Raw genomic sequence first — 23,420 nt, 5'->3', positions numbered from 1 at the left:
ATATTCTGTTGTGCCGAATCAGCCGAGAAAGAATGCTGCGTATGGGCCAAGAAGCTCATCTGTTTCAGACACCAGAGGTCCGGTGTCGAGAGCTAACAGCAGTCCCAAAAAGAGTGTATGCAAGTATTGGAAAGCTGGAAACTGCAAGAGGGGTGAGCAGTGCCAGTTCTTACACTGTTGGTCTTGTTTCCCTGGTTTGGCCATGGTAGCTGCTCTTGAAGGACACAAGAAGGATATAAAGGGGATCGCCCTCCCTGAGGGTTCAGATAAACTCTTTTCAGTCAGTAGCGATGGTACATTGCGAATTTGGGACTGCCATACTGGTCAGTGTGTACATACCATCAATCTCTAATCAGTGAAGGCCCATGGTTTTTCCTTGGCTTGCAAAAAACTGTAAAGGTTAGCTTAAACCGTCTCTTGACTCAAATATGCTTTCTGTTATCTTAATTCTATGTTGGTTATGGTGTTGACGTTTTTGTTTATACAATCCTGCAGGCTTTTAATGTTCAAACCAGTAAAGATTTGCATCTTGACGGGGTGGTTGGTCAGGTGCATGCAATGACTGTTGCTAAAGGAATGCTTTTTGCTAGAACAAGTGTAAGCATTATAACTTGCTCTCTATCTCTGTACACATGTGTTAGTTCTCTGCTTCTTTGATTTGATGATTCTAAATTGTGTTCTTTTTTATTTATTTTGGAATTGCAGTCTGGCAGCATATCAGTCTGGAAAGCTACAGACTCTGAGTCTGATCCTTTCAAATACCTCACATCTCTCGAGGGATGTTATGAGCCAAAGCCTTAGCCTTAGCTCTAGTTGTCACACCCGTTGTTTAAACTAAAGAACAAGAGATTGAAAGCTAACTTCCCCTTAACCCAAGTCTCTCTTGAGAATTAGGTTAATTGTTGGAAGCTTGAAATTCTCATTAGCATAAGAGGGTTCTTATATAGAACCTTACACCGACCTATCTCTCTATTAAAAGTAAATTATATAAAACCTTAGATCTAATTAAAAGGAATAATACCATAATTCTAATAATCATATCAAAACCTAATAATCATATCATTACTCCCCTCTTCCACTTGAAGCTTGTCCTCAAGCTTCAGTCATCCTCTTCAATTGGTTCGTCGTCCTGATTAGGCCCATCATTGACTACCGTAATTTGAAAAAGGACTGGTTTGCAAACATGCCCTCGAGTGAAGAATTCATCACAGTTGAAGCAGAGACCTTTTGCTCGTCGCTCTTCCATTTCTGCGGTGGTCAATTTCTTCAAAAATAGTTGTTGAGGAGCCGGTTTCTCTTCTGTTTGTCGGGGCAACTGAGCTTCCTTGTCTTTCCCACCCTTGGAGCTCTCACGATTTCCTGTCCTAGGGAACAAGACCGAGTGTTGAGCTATTGGTGCCAAATGTCCTCCAAACGTCTGTGTCCGCTAGTCATTATCGATCTTGTATTCATTATCTCGAGCATACTCCATAGCTTTAAAGATCGTTTCAGGTCGGAGATACTCGACTTCTTTTCGCAAGCTATCGGTTAGCCCCGCACAAAACTGCCAAAGCTGTTGATCTCCTGTTAAGCGGGTTTGTCGTCCCAAACACTCTTCAAATTGATCACAATATTCATCAACTGTTCCCGTGTGTCTTAAGTTACACAATTCCCCTACTGGATTCACAGCATCTGCTCTTCCAAACCTGCTCTTGCAAATTTTCTTAAACTCAGCCCACCCCAGCCGATGCCTTGTCAATCTCCGCAGATTGTTGTTCCAATTATGCGCTGGTCCTGTTAACACGAACGTTGCTTGGCGAACCTTAGCATCATCATCGAACACTCCCTGATCCTCAAAGTAATCGTCACACTTTTGTAACCACTCAATGGCGTTAGTTGTACCATCATAAGGTGGAAACTCCATCTTTGATGGTGGCACCATAATTCTATCAGCCTCTTTCCTTCCACTTTCTTTAGAGCTCTTCCAACCAATTCCTTTTTGCACTCCAATATCTCCTGTCACGTAACTGGTTGTTTCTTCTTCTTCTTGGACATCTCCAATCTGTCGAACGGCCCATTCTCCACCTCTGTCAGTTAGCCGATGGCCTCGCTCCCTTCCCACTGAATGTTTCAACCATGGCCCTCCCGATTGAGCTACCCTCTGTTCTGCACTCATCATGGCTCCATCGCTAAAAGCTGTATCACTTTTTGGCTTCACCTTAGACGTGAAGGCTGCTTCCTTCTCCTCCCCCGTCACGTCCCCTCTTATAGAAGAGGAAAGAGCTTGAAACTTGTTAGTGATTTCTTCTCTTTCTGCTGCGAGAGTTTCTTGGAGTTTCGTTTGTTCATCGCGAAGCTCCTCCACCGTTGCTTTTCTTTGATCACGTTCTTCTTGTTGTGCAGCAATTGTGGATTTCAAGGCTTCTTCTTGCGCTGTTGTTCTCTCCTCTAGCGCTGCAAGAGTAACCTGCATCGGATCCAATTTCTCATGAATCTTCTTAATCTCTTCCATCAATTGAGCAAGCGTTACCTCTCCCTCTCCCATCGAATCGANGATCTCAACACCCTGCAATGTATAACGACCCTGAAACAACATACCGACACTGTCACGTCACTCTTATGTTGGGACAAGTGTCTGATATCGTCTTCCTTGGATGGGACCATAAAAGTTTGGGCTTGTTCTGAAAATGATGTTTTGAAAGTTAGTTACTCATACACGCAGACAAGAACAGGTAAAGATTTGTTTTCACTTACGCCATTCTTCATAAAAACAACACTTGGTTTTAACAAAAAAAAGCATATCTGATTGTTTGAAACAGAGTGTTGTTCATGCTCTTTGTGGGATGCACGATGCAGAGGCCAAACCGATCATATTCTGCTCTTACCAAAATGGAACTGTTGGCATCTACGGCCTACCATCGTAAGTGAAGCGTAACAATGTTATAATTGCATTGTACTCTTTAATCTTTAATCAACTTTATCACTAATTATTTCTGTATCTTTTGGGTTATACACAGTTTTGAAGAAAGAGGAAAGATGTTCTCTACGCGCACACGATCAGCACACTCACAGTTGGTCCTGGAGGATTGCTTTTCAGTGAAGACAAAGGTGGGAATATGCGTGTATGGAGTTTAGCTGCTGGCCCAAAAGTTTAGTCATTTTTGACAATTGAATTATGATTTAATTTGTATATAGATTGTGGTTGATAGGAGAGTTAAAAAGAGAGTTCTCGTTTGTATTAACTAAAAAATTAAATTTACTAAATTTAATTTCAAAATCCTTGCTGTAATGTAATATCCTCAAATTCATCATACCCCTCAGAATCTGATGAGAACCAAACTCAAAACATGTATCTCCCAAGCTTCAAAGTTTTGTTCTGTATTCAATCTGTTTTTATTCTTCTTTTGAACTGATAATGTGGGGAAAAAAAATAGAGATTTACAAGTAGAAAACACAAATCTACGAAATAGTATAATTTCTTTTTTTGGTCTTTAAGAAAGAAAGAATGCAAGCAAAACTGGACAGAATAAATATCAACTAAGAATGTGGAAAGAAACACAAATCACACAAACCAATGAGTGAATGAATAACCTTCATTGAAGTTTTCCACTTTTGTGTTTATCCAAGTGCGGGAATGCTTGTAGAATGTTATACGCCCTTAGATCTTGCCTTGTTAGGATCCCTATCACAGGTGACATCTGCAAAAACACGAGACATATTGATCAAACACAGGAAAAGGTTTAGTATAGTGTTCTTGAATCTTGAATCAAGAGAGTGAAAAAAGAAAACTTACCCCTGAGGCTTGAATTTTTGGAACAATCAACAAATGTCTGAGACCAACTGACTGGAACAGTACCAAAGCCTTAGCCACTGACATACTCTGCACCACTGTGTAAGGTGTAGTGTTGGTCAAAGGATGAAGATCAACATACAATTGCATCTCTGAGCTTGTGACTGCCACATCGTCGAAAGTATCTTCTCTCTCAGCAAACTCAACTGCTGTGAACTTTTCCCTTACTTCCCACTCTTCTGTTCTCCTTTTCTCATTCAAGAACCATCTCTTTTTAAAACTTTAACAAGATGAGTTCTTAGGATCAGACCACGGACCTCTGCACCAGTGGCTTGATCTGCTCCATCCAAGACCGGGAATGCGTTATGCGTTGTGTTCCTGAGCACATCGACTATATTCGCAACTTTTTCAACTCCGTTAAGTGTTACAACCGGAGGCTTAGCGTCATTAAGTTCACCTACAGTGAGATTCCTCATCCACGGCTCTGGATTTGCTTCCAAGAAAGGTAAGCCCTTTAGATGGAGAATGATCTCGTAGATACTCAGGTTGAAGCTGTCTCCAACTGTTTTAGCTATCAAAAGCACAAACATTGTAATGGGCAACAAAAGAAGGTTGTTGGTGAGTTCGAGAAATATAACACAGAGTGAAACAGTCATTCTCATTGAACCAGCCATGAGTGAGGCTGCACCAAGAACCGCGTAAAGACCCTGATCTATCTTTGTGTAAGATCCCATTGCTGTCCCTAGCATCCGACCATATGCAGAACCCATGAGGATAATCGGCAAAAAGAGACCGGACGGTGTCGCTATACCGGATGTGATAAGCCCCAAAATGCAGTAGAGGCCAAAGAAGATCCAGAGAGAAACAGAGTAGGCAGATCGTTGTAATAACCATTTGGACAATTGAACTGCTTGAAGTTTCCTGATCTTCCGGTTGTTGGACAGGTCTCATCTATAGATGGATCACAAGGCTTGCATTCCGCTAAGAAAGGAAGACCGTACATGCAAAACGATGTGAATAGAGATACTGCAAGACTTAGAAGCACCTTGTGAATCTTACCCTTCCTACACACAACGTTGACCAAATAATGTTAAGTAAACACACAAATCTTGAATGTTTTCACTGATCATAAAACACTTACTGATTGATGAGATTGTAAAGCCGGAGGAATTTATCAACAAATGTCTGAGACCCACTGACCGGAACAGTACCAAAGCCTTAGCCACTGACATACTCTGCACCACTGTGTAAGGTGTAGTGTTTGTCAAAGGATGAAGATCAACATACAATTGCATCTCAAAAGAACCTACACAAGCTTGTACCATTAATATTTGTTTCTCTTATTACCATTATCCGTTATCCTGAAGAAGACCACTCTTCGATAATCAGAACCTCAGCATTTTGTCTTGAGCTTTACCCTTGCGCCAGCCAAATCTTGGTTCCTCCTCACAGGCCGTGCGGGGAGCAACGGGAACGGCGTCGTTACAGCGTCTTACGAACTGAACCCAGGCCCAATAAGGTTTACATAATCTAGGCCCATTAAATTAGTTTTAGTAAGTGAGAATGAAAATTGTCCCACATCGACAAAATGGTTTTTATCTCTCGGGTATATATACCGCAGCGCATTACTACTAATCAAAATTGGCCGTGATGCACGGGCAAGTCGTTGCTCGGCGAACAATCCTCTGAGGTGGAAGAAATGGTGCGCATGGGTTGCGCAGCCTATGTGATCAGAGTTTCAAATCGTCTGAATGCCAATTATTTTTTTCAACTTTTTTTTTTTTTTCCTTCTTATAAATAAAATAAGATGACACTTGCTACAAAGACATCATAGACTGAAATTTCTTTTATTTATATTATAAGTTTATAATAAAATAATTTATATAATTGTTTTTAAAAGTTTTTTTTAATGTAACATTATGCAATAAAATCATATATTAAATATATGACAGTTTCAAAAAAATATTTATTTTGTAAGTTTTATATTGTTAATTTTGTAATTTTATGTATGAGATATTGTTATGTTTGTTGTTTGTTTTTATTTGAATTTTTGAACATGTTTGGTAAAAATGTTTTAATATGACCTGAGCTAAGGTAAGATTCTATTTTTAAATGCATAATATGATCCCAGAAATTACGATTAAGTGTGATAAATTACCAAGATTTTATTCTTTTTTATGCCTAACAATATATATTATGTAACAATACATGAAATTCTAAAGATTTTATTTTAGAAATTGTGTAAATCATTGGAATATTCTCTTTCAAAGGATTCTTTGGGATATTCTTAAATGTATATTGGTCAATTAATCTATAACCTATATTTAATCTATAAACTATTTTTGTAACAAACTTATAAAAGTTATATGGTCCTAAGAAAAAAAAAAGTTGTTTACTTCTGTTTTATTATATATAAAATATGTATGTATCTATATATATAAAGTTAGCTTTTCCTCTCTTCTTGTGCATCCACGTCAGCGTCTCTCTGTTTAATGAAGCCTAATTTCCGAAATTACCCAATATCCTTTTCTTTCTATGTTTGGGCCTAATCTTTTAAAGGCCCATTTTTTTCCCCTGGAAATCTAACCCCTCGCTATCCTTCATTCCGCCGCCGTTCTCCGAGTTGCGACTTCAACCGTCTCTCCCCTTCTAGATTAATTTTACCCTCAATCTCAAATTAACGGTGGCCACTCCACACCCGTTCACTTCCTCTCCTGTCTTTCTTCTTCATAGTAACGGTTTTGTGTTTAATGGCCATTCATGAGCGTCGATGATCTCTCTTATGATTCCCACTACGCTTCTTCAATTGCCGTAAGTTTCAGTCCTATATAATGTTGTCGCTTAAAATTTCATGCTTCTAAGATTGTACTTTCTCTTTTACTTTACTTCTAAGTTTTTGGATCATTAACAGGCATGAAGATGAAGGTACCTAGGTACGGTAAGGTGAGTCGCCGCTTTATATTATCTTCTCTGCTTCATCACTTTGTATCACAAAACGTAGAACGAAAACAGAGGAACCTGTTCTTAACTCTTTTGATTCATTATTATTTGGCTGTAGTCTGCCTATAATGGGAGAGGTGACAGAGCTGATTCATCAAGGTGGCCTGAAGTTGAAGGACCTCTTACGGTATTTACCATCTTTTTAAGTGTTCTGTTCAAGGTCACAAGGATATATAAGTCCATTAAAAAGATGTTTGATGATCTCCAGGTTATTCTCTTTCAGGGATGGATGCTTGGTTTTAAGCCTCTTCCAGCTGACGTTGTTAAAGCAGTTGCTCCTCAGGTTATCTTAACTCCCTTAAAATCAATTTGAGTCGCGCAATAAAAACCGATACTTTGAAACTGTTCTGTGTCTATTGTTTTAGTTTCTTTCTCTGATTTTGATAAACAATGTACCAAGCTTGGAGCTTTTGATTTTGATATATATCTCTCTAATGTTGTTCTGGTTTGGTTATGCAGATACTTACGGCACTTGGGTTATGAGGTTACTTATGTTCGGAATTTTACTGATGTTGATGACAAGGTATGGCCTTTTTTTCCTGCGTCTTGAAACTTAGGGCAATGAGATCACTCCTCTGTTCTCCTTCCTTTGATTAGTATTTGCCCTTGTGTATGATTTAGGTTCACAACTTTCTAAAAATCTGAAAATATTGGACCTGTGCAGGTGATTGACAGAGCTAACAAGTGTGGAGAGAACTCATTAGCTTTGAGTAGTCGCTTTTGCGAGGAGTATCTTGTAGATATGGCTTCTCTTCAGTGCCTTCTTCCCACTCACCAGCCTCGTGTCAGTGACCATATGGAGCTCATTATTAAGATGATTGAAAAGGTTTTTTTGTCTTCTTTCTTCTTCTTTTTTTGGTTTCTTGCAATGTTTTTTGTTCATAGATGGTGGTATAATGAATTGGTGATCATGCTGTAATACTCAGTAAGGTTTCTGATTCGTATGCTTCTTTGCTATACAGATCATTGAGAACGGGTGTGGGTATGCAGTGGGTGGTGATGTGTTCTTCTCTGTTGATAAATCACCAAATTACGGTCAATTATCTGGGCAACGGCTGGATCATACTCAAGCTGGTAAGCGTGTTGCTGTTGACTCAAGAAAGCGCAATCCTGCTGACTTTGCATTATGGAAGGTTTGACAAGTTAACTTTTACTTTTTGTAATTCTTATCTGAGTCATGAAACTAGAGCAATTGAAGTTTATGCTTGAAATTTATGCAGGCTGCAAAAACTGGTGAACCAAGTTGGGAGAGCCCTTGGGGTCCAGGAAGACCAGGATGGCACATTGAGTGCAGCGCCATGAGTGCTCATTACCTGTCTCCGAGATTTGATATTCATGGTGGTGGTGCAGACCTGAAATTCCCGCACCATGAGAATGAGATTGCACAGACATGTGCTGCTTGTGAAGATAGTGGTGTGAGTTATTGGTTACATAACGGACATGTAACCAACAACAATGTGAAGATGGGGAAATCTCTGAACAACTTTTATACGATCAGAGAGGTATGTTTCTTATTTGTTCCACTATTATAAACTGAGTCTTCTTTGGGTGTGTGTGTTTTTCTTCATGCTAATGCAAAATTGTTGAATTTGTGTAGATAACGGCAAAGTATCATCCACTGGCTTTGAGACACTTCTTGATGAGTGCACAGTACCGTTCCCCTCTGAACTATTTGGTGTGGCAGCTAGAGGGTTCATCAGATGACTTTGTGTCGCGGTATTTGCCGGCGTATAAGGCCTATCTTCCAACTCTTTACACGGAAGGACCAAGCGGCTCGGACCCAGACCGTGTCCTTGCGATAGATATCGATGAAGAAAGGAACCCGATACTTGCAAACTGACGGAAATGCTGTCTCCATTGCCTTAAAATGTATTACTCTTTGTATGTAAGAGAGTAAACACTATGCCACACGTTGTACTTCCATTTATCTTTTGACATGCTATTTGTTACAGTACTATACTGCACATATATTATATATATATTTTTTGATAATTTAATATTGTTATTTTAAGTTTTGTGGTTAGTTGTATGTGTGAGATTTAGTGAAGCAGGGAAATCTTGTCTGTCTTGTCAATGTTGTCATGTTTAGATCGTGGTGGTCGGCACTGATTAAAAAGTTTTGTTTGTACAGTGGTGTTTGAATAACAAGTTAAAGTAACAAAAAAAATATAGTTTGACAGCCAAAAATATTTGAAACATATCATTAGGAGTAAAAATATTAAGGTATTATACAAGAGAGCTTTACGTACAGGTATGATCGAATTGAAGGAGGGATTGAATGTGTAGGTTGTGGATCACATTGTGGACAATATTTATGCATTAGTGATTATAATCCTATGCGTATGTTTACGTTATGATCGAATAAAAGCTTGTAGAAGATCTGATGCGTATGTTTACGTTCTGTAAAGTGGAGACACTGTTCGCTTCTCATCTAAACTTTATTACCAACCAAATTTAATGTACCTTATTAGTCTCACTATAGTGTGGATATGCTAAATCCAGGTTTCGTGAGATTTAACGTGAATTTTTGTAATCAGGTTTGAATTAATCTTTATTTAGCGTGAGCAAAGAACAAGTCAAAGAATGATGAGTCGAAAAGATGATTATGGAATTGAAACATAAGAAATAAGAATGACAAAATAGTATTTGGTTTTAGAGTAAATTTCTAAGATGCAGTAAGAAACTGTTCGTCAATATAAAAAGCTGAATTTGTAACAAACATTATAGCAAATCAAACATGGAACTGTAAATCCAAAACTAAATGTAGAAAACTATTTAGATATAAAATCTTCCATGTATGCATTTCATTCATATATCTATTGTTTGCATCTCCAACTTGTAAGTTGTAACTGATATAGTGGTATGTGTTTCTCAACCTTTTAACCACTTACAAATCGCCAAGTGGAATTTTCTTTGCCATCTTCTCGATATCAAAATCTTCAGCTTAGCTATATAGTGCCTTTTACCGTTATGACAAAGCTTTCGTGTGATTGAGATTTGAGAGATAGAGATCGTCGGGTCGATCAATGTTAGAGCACCACCTCGGGGTCGAGGTCGTCGTTTAGGTCGTGCACCTGGTTTTTTAGACGGAGCTATGAATATCAGTTTTTCAAATGATATGAGCTTTGACGAGGTACTCTTTTAACCATGTTTATATCCCTAATGTCGCTGATGTTTTATTAAGTATCAAAGCTAATAATCCTTTACCCCTTTTAAATGTAGCAGAGATTGGATTTTTTGGAGGGACTAGAGAATGATATTAACAATAGGAATCTTCTTCATATGGATCGTGACTTTAACGAGTATGGTATCTTGTATATTTGTCTCCTTATTTTACTATGATTCTTCGATATATGAAGCTTGATCGTTTAAACCATTTTTGATGCAGAGATGATTACGAAATGCTGCTAGCTCTTGATGAAAAAAACTATCGACATGGTGGCGCTTCTACTCAACGCATTAACGACTTACCAGAGTCTACAGTTCAGGTAAGCTAAAAGGTTCACTTGTACAACACAGTTTTTTCATATCGAAATCTTGTTTACTAAAAAGCTTTCTCTTTGGTATTACATGTGGGTAATAATATGCAGACTTATAAGTTTGAAGAAACTTGTGTTATTTGTCTGGAAACACCGACGATCAGAGACACCATACGTCATCTCCCCTGTTTGCACAAATTCCATAAAGATGTAAGGTTTCTTACTGATTTGAATCAAAACCCCCTTATAAGATGAGAAATTCGAAAAATCAACAATTGTTTATAATTCTGCAGTGTATTGATCCGTGGCTAGGATGGAGTAAAGCATGTCCGGTTTGCAAATCCTTAGTTACTTGACAAGGTTCTCAAAACTCACCGGAGAATGTAAAAAATTTACCCATTACGTTTAATTAAATAAAACACCCTTTAAAAATTTACACAAAAATTTACCCATTACGTTTAATTAAATTTACACAAAAATAATTTTCCCATTACGTTTAATTAAATAAAACACCCTTTAAAAAAGAAATTTAAAGTAAGAAAGTGAGTTTAATTTCAACCGCAAATATATCTAAAATAAAGTCCTTTTTGAGAAAAGAATATACTCCAAATTTAAAGTCCAAAATTAATTACCGACTTAAAAGGAAAAATATTTCCAACACAAATTAAGCAAAAAAAAACTAGAAAAACGCAGAACACACATTAAACAAATAAAAGGAAAATATTTATAAAGAATAAAAGGGGTCGGACACTCAAATAGAAACGCACGGACAGCAGAGGAAACAAAGAATAGACTAAAAATTAAATGAGGTCAAAAAATTGTTTATACCAATCTAGAAAAATAATTCAACCACACTTCTTATTTATCAAAAATATAAATAACAAATTGTATTCCCTGTAGGACATATGTATTCCCATTGTAATATCCTTTTAAAAGTTATAATGTCCATAATTTTAAAATGTTAGAAAATATAAAAGGACGAAAAATTAAAATCAAACCCCACTAAACCAAATAACTCATACAATGAAGTCCTAAATTAATGATTAAGAAGGTAACGAGCATAACTCATAACGACGTCAATATCAAAGGTCCCAATTAAACCAAATAGTGGCAGGTCGACATTAATATTTTTAACACACACAAACGTAACTGCAACAAACGTCGACTCTATAAAGGACGGAAGAAAAAATAGTAGCAAAATATACTCTCCAACTTCCGAAAAATGCAACGAAACACACCATACTCACTTGACGAACTACCAAATGACGTGCTCGGAAATATCATCTCAAGAGCTGCTCGGATTTCACAAAAAACGGTCAGGCATATTATGCTAGCATCACCAGACCTTGCAAAGGCAGCCCAAGATCATCGAGTTTACAATATCAACCTAAGACCACTAGAAATGCATCCACTAGAAGCAATAAGCAAGTACTGAGATCTAATGGAAAAATGCATTGCAAGTGGAAATGTGGAGGCACACTACATCAGAGGGTTGGAACACTTGAAAAAAGCAGCAGAAGGTAATTATGCAAACGGTATTTACCTTTACGGGATTGTGAAGTTGTGTAGGGGTGACACTGAGGAAGGCCAATTGTGGCTGGATAAACTAGGCTGGAAAGAAAACAAAGCAAAGGGTGATCAATGCTGGAAAAATAACAAGAAATCCTTACACAAAATCAATGTGCAAAAACTACAATGCTACTTCACTACATTGAGAGAAGTTCAACCAACCATCATATGTAGCATCACTGACATGGAAAATAGATGCCCTCATTGCTACTACTACAAATAAATGGTCAAATTTGTCTTTTTNAAAAATAGTAGCAAAATATACTCTCCAACTTCCGAAAAATGCAACGAAACACACCATACTCACTTGACGAACTACCAAATGACGTGCTCGGAAATATCATCTCAAGAGCTGCTCGGATTTCACAAAAAACGGTCAGGCATATTATGCTAGCATCACCAGACCTTGCAAAGGCAGCCCAAGATCATCGAGTTTACAATATCAACCTAAGACCACTAGAAATGCATCCACTAGAAGCAATAAGCAAGTACTGAGATCTAATGGAAAAATGCATTGCAAGTGGAAATGTGGAGGCACACTACATCAGAGGGTTGGAACACTTGAAAAAAGCAGCAGAAGGTAATTATGCAAACGGTATTTACCTTTACGGGATTGTGAAGTTGTGTAGGGGTGACACTGAGGAAGGCCAATTGTGGCTGGATAAACTAGGCTGGAAAGAAAACAAAGCAAAGGGTGATCAATGCTGGAAAAATAACAAGAAATCCTTACACAAAATCAATGTGCAAAAACTACAATGCTACTTCACTACATTGAGAGAAGTTCAACCAACCATCATATGTAGCATCACTGACATGGAAAATAGATGCCCTCATTGCTACTACTACAAATAAATGGTCAAATTTGTCTTTTTTTTTAGCTAAACGATCGACAATATGGTTTATGAATGTTATCATCCTTTAATAATGACCTATATTTCTAATGTAAGAGTTCTTTACAAGTTCTTTATTCAAATTATGTCGATGTAATCTCAAACAATTGAAAATACAACAAAAAANTAGCATCACCAGACCTTGCAAAGGCAGCCCAAGATCATCGAGTTTACAATATCAACCTAAGACCACTAGAAATGCATCCACTAGAAGCAATAAGCAAGTACTGAGATCTAATGGAAAAATGCATTGCAAGTGGAAATGTGGAGGCACACTACATCAGAGGGTTGGAACACTTGAAAAAAGCAGCAGAAGGTAATTATGCAAACGGTATTTACCTTTACGGGATTGTGAAGTTGTGTAGGGGTGACACTGAGGAAGGCCAATTGTGGCTGGATAAACTAGGCTGGAAAGAAAACAAAGCAAAGGGTGATCAATGCTGGAAAAATAACAAGAAATCCTTACACAAAATCAATGTGCAAAAACTACAATGCTACTTCACTACATTGAGAGAAGTTCAACCAACCATCATATGTAGCATCACTGACATGGAAAATAGATGCCCTCATTGCTACTACTACAAATAAATGGTCAAATTTGTCTTTTTTTTTAGCTAAACGATCGACAATATGGTTTATGAATGTTATCATCCTTTAATAATGACCTATATTTCTAATGTAAGAGTTCTTTACAAGTTCTTTATTCAAATTATGTCGATGTAATCTCAAACAATTGAAAATACAACAAAAAAGGAAACAACTTATTAAAAACAATAGCGCAGCATGCCAACATAAGTCAACAGATATTACGAACAACTATGAACACGAGGATAAAGATATTAGCAAAATGGTGTTTACCTATAAGATATAAAATTGGTATGCACGAAGAACAACATCAAAGAAAAATACAGTAAACAAAAGCAAAGTCGAAAAAGTATATAAGGGAAGACCGACCAAAATAGGGGAATCAAGAAAAAAGAAAACAGGATGAAGGTAACGAAACTAAAACAAAGTAAACCTAATTTGGCACCTGTTGACACATCTATCACCAAACTAAAAAGAAAAGGTAAGAGATGCAGACACTAACAAACCACAAAAGAGATGCTAAAAAAAGATTAGTAAATGAAATCGAGCCAAAGCCAAGGCTCCCAAAAAGTAGCAAAAAACAGCATAACCATTAGTATTTCAGAATCAATACATACGCAAACAGAAATCCACAAAAACGAAAAATTTTAAAAAGAGCAAATCAGAAAATAGAGTAAATCCAGCCAAATACTGAGATGGTCCTAATGAAACTAAAATTACAACAACCTTCTTAAAAGAGTCGATTACTTAATTAGAGAATGACGGTCAACGAACTAACCAGGAGAGCACCAATTATCCACCACCGATTTGAAGGCAAGACAAAACCTTCCCAAAGGCGCCAAAAAAATTAAAGTTTTCTGTATCGACACAATGAATGCTTCAAAACGGAGAACGCCGATCAAAATATGATCTACAATCCTACTACTATCCTTTAGATCGAAATATTGATAAACACCATTCCGTCCAACAACCGATATACGGCAAAGAAAAAAAAACACAACTACAAGACACTGGCTATTTCCGAAAATGACAAATACATCCTCAAATCTTCTAAACCCAAAACACCACTACCTTTAAAGGCCTAAACGGATATATATATATATATAAACACGCGAATGTAAGTAAATTAAAAACCTTATAAAAAATTACTAACTTACAAACTTTGTAACACAATCACAAAAAAAAAAAACAAACGGAAAACAGGAAAAAAAACAATGGAAAAAGAAACAATTACATCCAGAAATCAACTTATACATCATAATCTACAAATATGCAATTTAAATAACTGAAAAATAAAACCAAATTTTAAAATAAACACAACTAATATAAAACAAAAATGTAAAACTACACAGTAGATTATACTTAATGCAAAAAAAAAAGTAAGCAAGAAAGCTAAAATGACCATTTTCAAAAATACCCCTTTTTAATAAATAAAATGACAAAATTATAAACCCTAAACTCCAAATACTAAACCATATCCCTTAAAACTATATCCTAAATGTAAATTGGGAACCCAAACCTAAAAAAACAGATTCTAAAAATTAATTTAACATAGTGTAATTGTGTAAAAAAGAGCAAAAATGAAAATGTTCAAAAAAAGGGACAATTTTGAAAAGGGGTATGCCAAAAAGGGCATTTCTAACAAATTCTCAAAAAATATTTTAAGAACACAAAAGATGATCTCAAATTTTGAAAAGAAAAAACACACTAAATTATACTTACTATAAAACCTATTTATTAAATATCCAACAAACAACATAAGCACCCAAATCAAATACAAAAACAGACATAAAAATAAATTTACATAACTAAAAAATAATATACACAACAAAACCCCCAAATACACCTTCATCTAACTTCCGCGCGTAGCGCGGGTCAATTACTAGTGGTATATTAAGTACAACTTTTGAGTTAAATTCTGATTTTTTTTTTTTATTATTATTTTCCCCAAAGTAAAATTTATTAAATTAGCTTAATATCTCTCCTAAGATGCTTATATTAAATTAACACACCATTTAATATAGTAAAATTTATTGCTGAAAACTGTAAATATAAAGTCCAAAAACATTATTGTAAATGAAAATATCAGTTTAGTCAGAGGGAGTGAGTGAAGAGAGGAGACGAAGGTTTTTTTGATATTTGCGTTGGACAGATTCGTTACTTGCCAGTGTCTTCACTACGGCACGAACGCTTTTGTTCTTCGCCGGAAACAAAAAAGAAAAAAAAGAAAATCATAAAATTCCAAACTCTGCAACCATCGATTCATCGGAGTTCAATGCCGGAGGATTCTTCTTCCATAGACTACGCGATGGAGAAGGCATCAGGGCCTCACTTCTCCGGTCTTCGTTTCAGATGGCCTTCACTCTTCTTCTTAACCCAATTCCACCGTCCTCTCTTCACTTTTCTCACCTCCGATCAGTTGTTTCTTCCTCTTCTTATCCTGCTTCCGACGCTCCCAAACAGCCCTTCATTATCGGTGATTTCTCAACCCTCGTTTCGTTCTCAACCCCCGTTGTTTAGGTTTTTATCGAACTCTCTTGATTTTGGGAGTTTCTGCTTTCGTTTTAAAATCTAGGGTTTTGATCCTTTGTCTATGGTAGCATTTTGTGCTTTCACAAGTTGTATAAATTCGCATAAATTTCAGTTCTTTTTGTTTTTGACGTCTTTGTTTGATTTTGCCATTTGAAAGGGGTTACTGGTGGTACGGCTTCTGTTAAAACTACGGTCTGTGATATGATAATTCAGCAACTTCATGACCATCGTGTTGTTCTAGTTAATCAGGTTTGATTCTTTACTTCAATCTTGTTCTCAATGTTCCACTTTCTTCTGTATTGTTTTGGCTGAGATTCACATAATTTACTTTCTTCCAATCTACGACTTTAAGACCCATCAACGTAGATCTGATACTTTTCGTCAGGTGCATATACTTTTGTTTCCAAGACCATTAATGTGGTTTATTGTCTAAAGCCGCGTCTCCCATTACTATGCCCCATTTTAATCATGCTTGTTAGCACCTCTTCGACTTTATTCCTGTGTTGCAGTTGCTGACAATCATTTATTTATCATATTAATATCTGTTGGAACCACCCTCTGTTGCTTCTGATGTTATACTTTTGGAAGGGATTCTATTCTTCCATGACTCACGAGTGCGGAATCTGATGAATATGAAGATATTTGTTGACACAGGTAATGACCAACTTTATCTTCAGTTAATCAGTTCAATCAACTGCTATGTCTTTTCGCTTCCCCGCATATATCCTGCGGTACTCATCGTCTTTCACTCTTTTGACATCCTTTTTACTTATTAGTTTTGTATACTGGGATATGATATTGTAATCAATGTTTTCCATCTCCTGTTCTGTAGCTGATGCCTTTATAGGTTCTTTCACTTTGACCATTTATATCATCCACTGAGTATAGAACAAATGCTTATAATTTTTTAAGCTATTGAATTAGTCAAATTGGAATCTATTTCACATTTTTATAGTCATCTTAAACTATTAAATGGTTTCAGATGCTGATGTAAGGCTTGCTCGCAGAATCAGGCGTGACATAGTCGAGAGGGGTAGGGATTTTAATTCTGTGCTTGAACAGGTTAGTCCTCGTTTCTATTTATACTGTAGGATTGGTCAGCATAAGTTCATCTACTTAGTTAAGTGTGGCTTTATTATATGTCTTTGAATACGGGACCTGGAAATTCTGCTCTGTTTAGCTACTCTGATTTCTCCTTCTTACTGTTGTTATTCTTATTAGAGAACTGTATATGTTCTTGTTCCATCCTTTGAGATGGTCCTCTGTAAAGATTTATTTGAATCTTCTGAGCTTCCCATGTGTTCAACTTTTTTCTGAGGATGTTTTGTAATCATACCTCGAGGAGGTGATAATCACGTTGCAGTCGATTTGATTACGCAACATATCCACACAAAACTTGGGCAGCATGATCTCTGCAAAATCTACCCAAATGTGTACGTCATCCAGTCAACATTTCAGGTATGTTCTCTCTTTCTTTGATCCTTGTTTTTTTTGAAGTTATAATTATTCTATGTTTGTGGGTTAGATCCAATAGATATTGGGTGGGTGGATAAAACCCAGGTAATAAATGTAATAATTCTGTTTGTGTTAGGGTAGTAAGGTAATAGACATATTTTTTGAATTAAAAATAATTCTAAAAGAAATTGTTTTTCGAGTAGGGAGTTTTGAGATTGTCAAATGAGATTTAGGGACTTCTGAGAAGAAAACTCCTTTAAGACCCATCAACGTAGATCTGATACTTTTCGTCAGGTGCATATACTTTTGTTTCCAAGACCATTAATGTGGTTTATTGTCTAAAGCCGCGTCTCCCATTACTATGCCCCATTTTAATCATGCTTGTTAGCACCTCTTCGACTTTATTCCTGTGTTGCAGTTGCTGACAATCATTTATTTATCATATTAATATCTGTTGGAACCACCCTCTGTTGCTTCTGATGTTATACTTTTGGAAGGGATTCTATTCTTCCATGACTCACGAGTGCGGAATCTGATGAATATGAAGATATTTGTTGACACAGGTAATGACCAACTTTATCTTCAGTTAATCAGTTCAATCAACTGCTATGTCTTTTCGCTTCCCCGCATATATCCTGCGGTACTCATCGTCTTTCACTCTTTTGACATCCTTTTTACTTATTAGTTTTGTATACTGGGATATGATATTGTAATCAATGTTTTCCATCTCCTGTTCTGTAGCTGATGCCTTTATAGGTTCTTTCACTTTGACCATTTATATCATCCACTGAGTATAGAACAAATGCTTATAATTTTTTAAGCTATTGAATTAGTCAAATTGGAATCTATTTCACATTTTTATAGTCATCTTAAACTATTAAATGGTTTCAGATGCTGATGTAAGGCTTGCTCGCAGAATCAGGCGTGACATAGTCGAGAGGGGTAGGGATTTTAATTCTGTGCTTGAACAGGTTAGTCCTCGTTTCTATTTATACTGTAGGATTGGTCAGCATAAGTTCATCTACTTAGTTAAGTGTGGCTTTATTATATGTCTTTGAATACGGGACCTGGAAATTCTGCTCTGTTTAGCTACTCTGATTTCTCCTTCTTACTGTTGTTATTTTTATTAGAGAACTGTATATGTTCTTGTTCCATCCTTTGAGATGGTCCTCTGTAAAGATTTATTTGAATCTTCTGAGCTTCAGAGTTTAGGTTTAGAGTTCTGAATGGTGTGATTGAAATTAGATATTTAGTTGCTTTTTTTTTCCTTTGGACGTGGTGCTCTATGCTACCTGGATTGAATTTGGGGTCACAGTCAGAGGATTGGTGCTTTTGATTCTCTTCTTACTTCTAACGATTGGGGAATTCAGAGACTCCTTGCTTCTGGACTTGTTACCTTTCTGAAATTTTATTTATGGATCATCATGGATGAAGCAACAGTATTCGACTCTGTGGTTCAGTCTTCTAAAGTTGGTATTTTCTCAATGTTTTAGTATGAATTACGAGGCGCCTAGGAGATTCTCACAGGGAAGGAATTTTGGAGTCAAGAGACAGCAGGATTTCGCAGCAGATGTAGTTTCCAGAAGACCTTACGCTCCATATGACAATACAATGAGGAAAAGTCCAAATAAGGTGTCGAGGAATCTGGTTTGGACCTCTAAAGAGTACAAATCTCCAGAGGGCAACAGGCCAAGGAAGTATGAAGCCAATGGGTCAACAAAGCCACCAGTTTTCGGCAAAGGATGTTCTGTTGTGCGAAATCAGCCGAGAAAGAATGCTGCGTATGGGCCAAGAAGCTCATCTGTTTCAGACACCAGAGGTCCGGTGTCGAGAGCTAACAGCAGTCCCAAAAAGAGTGTATGCAAGTATTGGAAAGCTGGAAACTGCAAGAGGGGTGATCAGTGCCAGTTCTTACACTCTTGGTCTTGTTTCCCTGGTTTGGCCATGGTAGCTGCTCTTGAAGGACACAAGAAGGCTATAAAGGGGATCGCCCTCCCTGAGGGTTCAGATAAACTCTTTTCAGTCAGTAGCGATGGTACATTGCGAATTTGGGACTGCCATACTGGTCAGTGTGTACATACCATCAATCTCTAATCAGTGAAGGCCCATGGTTTTTCCTTGGCTTGCAAAACGCTGTAAAGGTTAGCTTAAACCGTCTCTTGACTCAAATATGCTTTCTATTATCTTAATTCTATGTTGGTTATGGTGTTTACGTTTTTGTTTATACAATCCTGCAGGCTTTTAATGTTCAAACCAGTAAAGATTTGCATCTTGACGGGGTGGTTGGTCAGGTGCATGCAATGACTGTTGCTAAAGGAATGCTTTTTGCTAGAACAAGTGTAAGCATTATAACTTGCTCTCTATCTCTGTACACATGTGTTAGTTCTCTGCTTCTTTGATTTGATGATTCTAAATTGTGTTCTTTTTTATTTATTTTGGAAGTGCAGTCTGGCAGCATATCAGTCTGGAAAGCTACGGACTCTGAGTCTGATCCTTTCAAATACCTCACATCTCTCGAGGGACATCACTGACAGTGGTGAAGTCACTTGTTTTGTTGTTGGAGGTCAACTACTATACTCTGGTTCGGTCGATAGAACAATAAAGGTAAGAATCTGGCTGCCACTAATTGATTTCAGGTTTAAACATATTTCGAATGAACATTCCAATCAATTATGTTTCCTGTGATTCGCCAGGTGTGGGATCTCAACACCCTGCAATGTATAACGACCCTGAAACAACATACCGACACTGTCACGTCACTCTTATGTTGGGACAAGTGTCTGATATCGTCTTCCTTGGATGGGACCATAAAAGTTTGGGCTTGTTCTGAAAATGATGTTTTGAAAGTTAGTTACTCATACACGCAGACAAGAACAGGTAAAGATTTGTTTTCACTTACGCCATTCTTCATAAAAACAACACTTGGTTTTAACAAAAAAAAGCATATCTGATTGTTTGAAACAGAGTGTTGTTCATGCTCTTTGTGGGATGCACGATGCAGAGGCCAAACCGATCATATTCTGCTCTTACCAAAATGGAACTGTTGGCATCTACGGCCTACCATCGTAATTGAAGCGTAACAATGTTATAATTGCATTGTACTCTTTAATCTTTAATCAACTTTATCACTAATTATTTCTGTATCTTTTGGGTTATACACAGTTTTGAAGAAAGAGGAAAAATGTTCTCTACGCACACGATCAGCACACTCACAGTTGGTCCCGGAGGATTGCTATTCAGTGGAGACAAAGGTGGGAATATGCGTGTATGGAGTTTAGCTGCTGGCCCAAAAGTTTAGTCATTTGTACATAGATTGGTGGTTGACAAAGAGTTAAAAAGAGAGTTCTCGTTTGTAAATGACTCAAAAATTTAAATTCACTAAATTTAATTTCAAAATCCTTGCTTTAATGTGATATCTTCAAATTCATACCCCTCAGAATCTGATGAGAACCAAACTCAAAACATGTAACTTCTCCCAAGCGTCAAAGTTTTGTTCTGTATTCTTCATTTGAACTGATAATGGGAATGTTATAAGCCCTTAGATCTTGCCTTGTAGAATGTTATAAGCCCTTAGATCTTGCCTTGTTAAGATCCCTATCACAGGTGACATCTGCAAGAATACGAGACACATTGTGATTAACCGTCAAGAAAAGATATTGAATCGTGTACAAAAAAAGTGAGCAAACTCACTACTGAAGCTTGAGTCTTGGGAATCAACAAATGTCTGAGACCCACTGACCGGAACAGTACCAAAGCCTTAGCCACTGACATACTCTGCACCAGTGTGTAAGGTGTAGTGTTTGTCAAAGGATGAAGATCAACATACAATTGCATCTTAAAAGAACCTACACAAGCTTGTACCATTAATATTTGTTTCTCTTATGACGAATGGTTCCGTTATCCTGAAGAAGACCACTCTTCGATAATCAGAACCTCAGCATTTTGTCTTGAGCTTTACGCTTGCGCCAGCCAAATCTTGGTTCCTCCTCCTCACAGGCCGTGCGGGGAGCAACAAGAACGGCGTCGTTAGCGTCTTACGAACTGAAACCAGGCCCAATAAGGTTTACATAATCTAGGCCCATTGAATTAGTTTTAGTAAGTGAGAATGAAAATTGTCCCACATCGACAAAATGGTTTTCAAAATAGGGAAGATTCTCTCATCCACCGTGATGGGGACAAATGGAAAACAGGTCTGTTAATTAATATTCTGCTCTTTTTTTTTTTTGTTTTTTTTTTTTACAAGAAGAATTTTAAAGTTTCTCTTCTCGTTTAAATCAGCTTATTTATGAAAAGCTTCCTATTACGGATAATGACGTATCTTCATCTGTGTTACGGCTTATCGATTCCGTTTCATCATTTTTAGCTCTGGCGGTTTTCATTATTACCATGGTTTCTTGTAATTTGGAAGTCTTCATCTCCTCTGTTTTTAAGCAGGCGAAACTATGGGTTTGACCAAACAAACAAAGAAAAAAAAAAAAAAGGGGAAACGTACAATGACTTCTGCAGTAACACTGAGGTTGTCTCAGAGATAAGCAAGAACACGAGTGAGACGTATAACGACAGAATAGGTGTAGAATCGCAAGAGGTATCGTTTGGTTCGGTTAGAAAATGTAGCCAAATGCCATAAAATATACAAAAAAAAAAAAAAAAGAAAACCTGGAATCCGACATTAAGCTTAAAACATCTAACACACTAAACTTGAAACTGTCAGAATAGGCAAGTTCAAAGTAGACAAATACAAGTTCCATAAAAGTGTCATCAGAGATCAAAGTTCAAAAAAAAGATAGAAGGCAAGCATAGGAAACAGTTTGGTTTTGATTCTTGGATGATGGCCTTTTTGGTATACTTGGATCTCTCATTAACTTCAACGACCTTGCAAGTTGACTCCAAGAACTTTACAAGGAAAAATGAAATAATACAATGTTAGAAATCAAAATTGTAAAGCAAGCATGTAATGTATAAGAGAGGTTAGAAGGAAAGAAATAACCATTCGCTAGAGGAGATGAACACACGGGGTCTGCACGAAGTTATCTTGATTGATGGCCGTAGAGTGTACGAAGGTGTCGCATCCTAAGTTGACGGAGGTAAACTGCGTAGTGGAGTCCCATATTGTTATTTTGGCCAGCACCAAAAAGATCAATCCTAATGGCAAGAGCACATTTAGCAGCCAATGATCGAGATAGCCTCAGCTTGTTAAGATTTGGGGTTTCAACGATAGGTGAGCTGTAAATATAACCACACATGGGATCGGCTGCTTTGGCTCCGAGTCTCTCAAGTGAGCTCGCAGGCAGCAAGGAGAGGTTCCATAAACCACCTACACAAGAAATTAGCCGGGCAGCAACCGTCACTCCAACTAGAGCAGTCAGATTGGGAGCAACAACGTTCAATCTGTCCTGCAGGTGATCCCGAAGCGCAGTTCTGCTGTCATGAACAGACATAGCCTGATCACAGAGACCCCGGATCATCTGCAAGTCGATGTCATCGAAATCAGGTCCAATTGAATTGATAGCTGCTGTCTTCAGATCCATCTCAGTCTCCTCTGGTAGGAACTGCAATGAAAGGATGAGATCAAAAAATCAGGGCGTTTTTTTTTGTAAGTTGAAGTCTCTACTACAAGGTTTAATAATATGAGAGTTTACCGCAGAGAAGTCTAAAGCAGCGGCCCCAGCCTTGTTTCCCATGAGCCTGACAACTCTAACATATAAGAGATTGTCTGGTATGATCTGAGAAAGCTCGGGAAAATGCAATGCATACCATTCTCTAACCCTCATAGCATACATGTTGATATCTTTGTCAAGATTGTCGTAGAAACGAATACTTGTGATAATAGTGGAATCATCCTGAAAAAAATAATAAACTAAATAGTTAGGAGATGCAAAACAAACACACACGGGATAAGTTGAATGTCAGACAATTAAATTGCCAACGATACCCTGTTAGTATCAATCTCCAGTGTCTGCGTAGCAAGTTTGTGAGCCAAATCCAACCTCGGAGGAGCCAAGAATACGCCACCCATGAGTGCTGTGAACTGACTTCTAACACCTCTAAGAAGCTCCAATACAGCTACGTTGTGAACACATTTGATTTGCGGCTGTATTGAGTTGAGAACCTCCATTAGAGGAGACAAACACTACAGAGACT

At 37.4% G+C, this 23,420-nt stretch overlaps 2 protein-coding genes, 2 long non-coding RNA genes and 2 pseudogenes across 7 annotated transcripts in view; 4 read left to right on the top strand and 2 right to left on the bottom strand.

Annotated features, from left to right (window-relative positions):
- Positions 1 to 743, top strand: LOC109128068. Its single transcript, XR_002034506.1, has 3 exons — positions 1 to 399; positions 496 to 597; positions 706 to 743. It is a non-coding gene; the product is annotated as an uncharacterized LOC109128068 (long non-coding RNA).
- Positions 2,540 to 3,134, top strand: LOC104732717. The gene is made up of 3 exons (XR_758952.1): positions 2,540 to 2,711; positions 2,799 to 2,899; positions 2,997 to 3,134. It is a non-coding gene; the product is annotated as an uncharacterized LOC104732717 (long non-coding RNA).
- On the bottom strand, positions 3,345 to 5,094 carry LOC104733061 (annotated as a pseudogene).
- On the top strand, positions 6,349 to 8,780 carry LOC104732718 (cysteine--tRNA ligase 1, cytoplasmic-like). 3 transcript variants are annotated; one of them, XM_010452299.2, is made up of 9 exons: positions 6,349 to 6,580; positions 6,681 to 6,712; positions 6,828 to 6,896; positions 6,993 to 7,052; positions 7,229 to 7,292; positions 7,434 to 7,595; positions 7,732 to 7,902; positions 7,990 to 8,271; positions 8,367 to 8,780. In XM_010452299.2, exons 3-9 carry the CDS (start codon positions 6,838 to 6,840, stop codon positions 8,607 to 8,609), a joined length of 1,041 nt encoding a protein of 346 aa, XP_010450601.1. In that variant the 5' UTR covers positions 6,349 to 6,580; positions 6,681 to 6,712; positions 6,828 to 6,837; the 3' UTR covers positions 8,610 to 8,780. The 3 variants fall into 3 exon arrangements, with proteins under 3 accessions (XP_010450601.1, XP_010450599.1, XP_010450600.1); XM_010452297.2 differs by having other exon boundaries at positions 6,978 to 7,052; XM_010452298.1 differs by having other exon boundaries at positions 6,663 to 6,712; positions 6,978 to 7,052.
- On the top strand, positions 15,384 to 20,717 carry LOC104732719 (annotated as a pseudogene).
- The window catches only part of LOC104732721 (probable nucleolar protein 5-2), a 2,448-nt gene continuing 950 nt past the window's right edge, over positions 21,923 to 23,420 (bottom strand). Inside the window, exons 3-7 of one of the 2 annotated variants that reach the window (XM_010452301.2) lie at positions 23,212 to 23,370; positions 23,034 to 23,119; positions 22,919 to 22,964; positions 22,267 to 22,828; positions 21,923 to 22,172 (exon numbers count right to left, since the gene is read on the bottom strand). In XM_010452301.2, the coding sequence (XP_010450603.1) occupies positions 22,307 to 22,828; positions 22,919 to 22,964; positions 23,034 to 23,119; positions 23,212 to 23,370 (813 nt within the window). In that variant the 3' untranslated portion in view covers positions 21,923 to 22,172; positions 22,267 to 22,306. Of the gene's footprint in view, positions 22,173 to 22,266; positions 22,829 to 22,918; positions 23,120 to 23,211; positions 23,371 to 23,420 lie in introns of both variants that reach the window. The other variant, XM_010452300.2, reaches the window with a different exon arrangement.

This window comes from Camelina sativa, chromosome 12 (assembly GCF_000633955.1).
Source record: "Camelina sativa cultivar DH55 chromosome 12, Cs, whole genome shotgun sequence".
Classification (NCBI taxonomy): Eukaryota; Viridiplantae; Streptophyta; class Magnoliopsida; order Brassicales; family Brassicaceae; genus Camelina; species Camelina sativa.
This window is presented reverse-complemented; position numbering and strand designations above follow the sequence as displayed.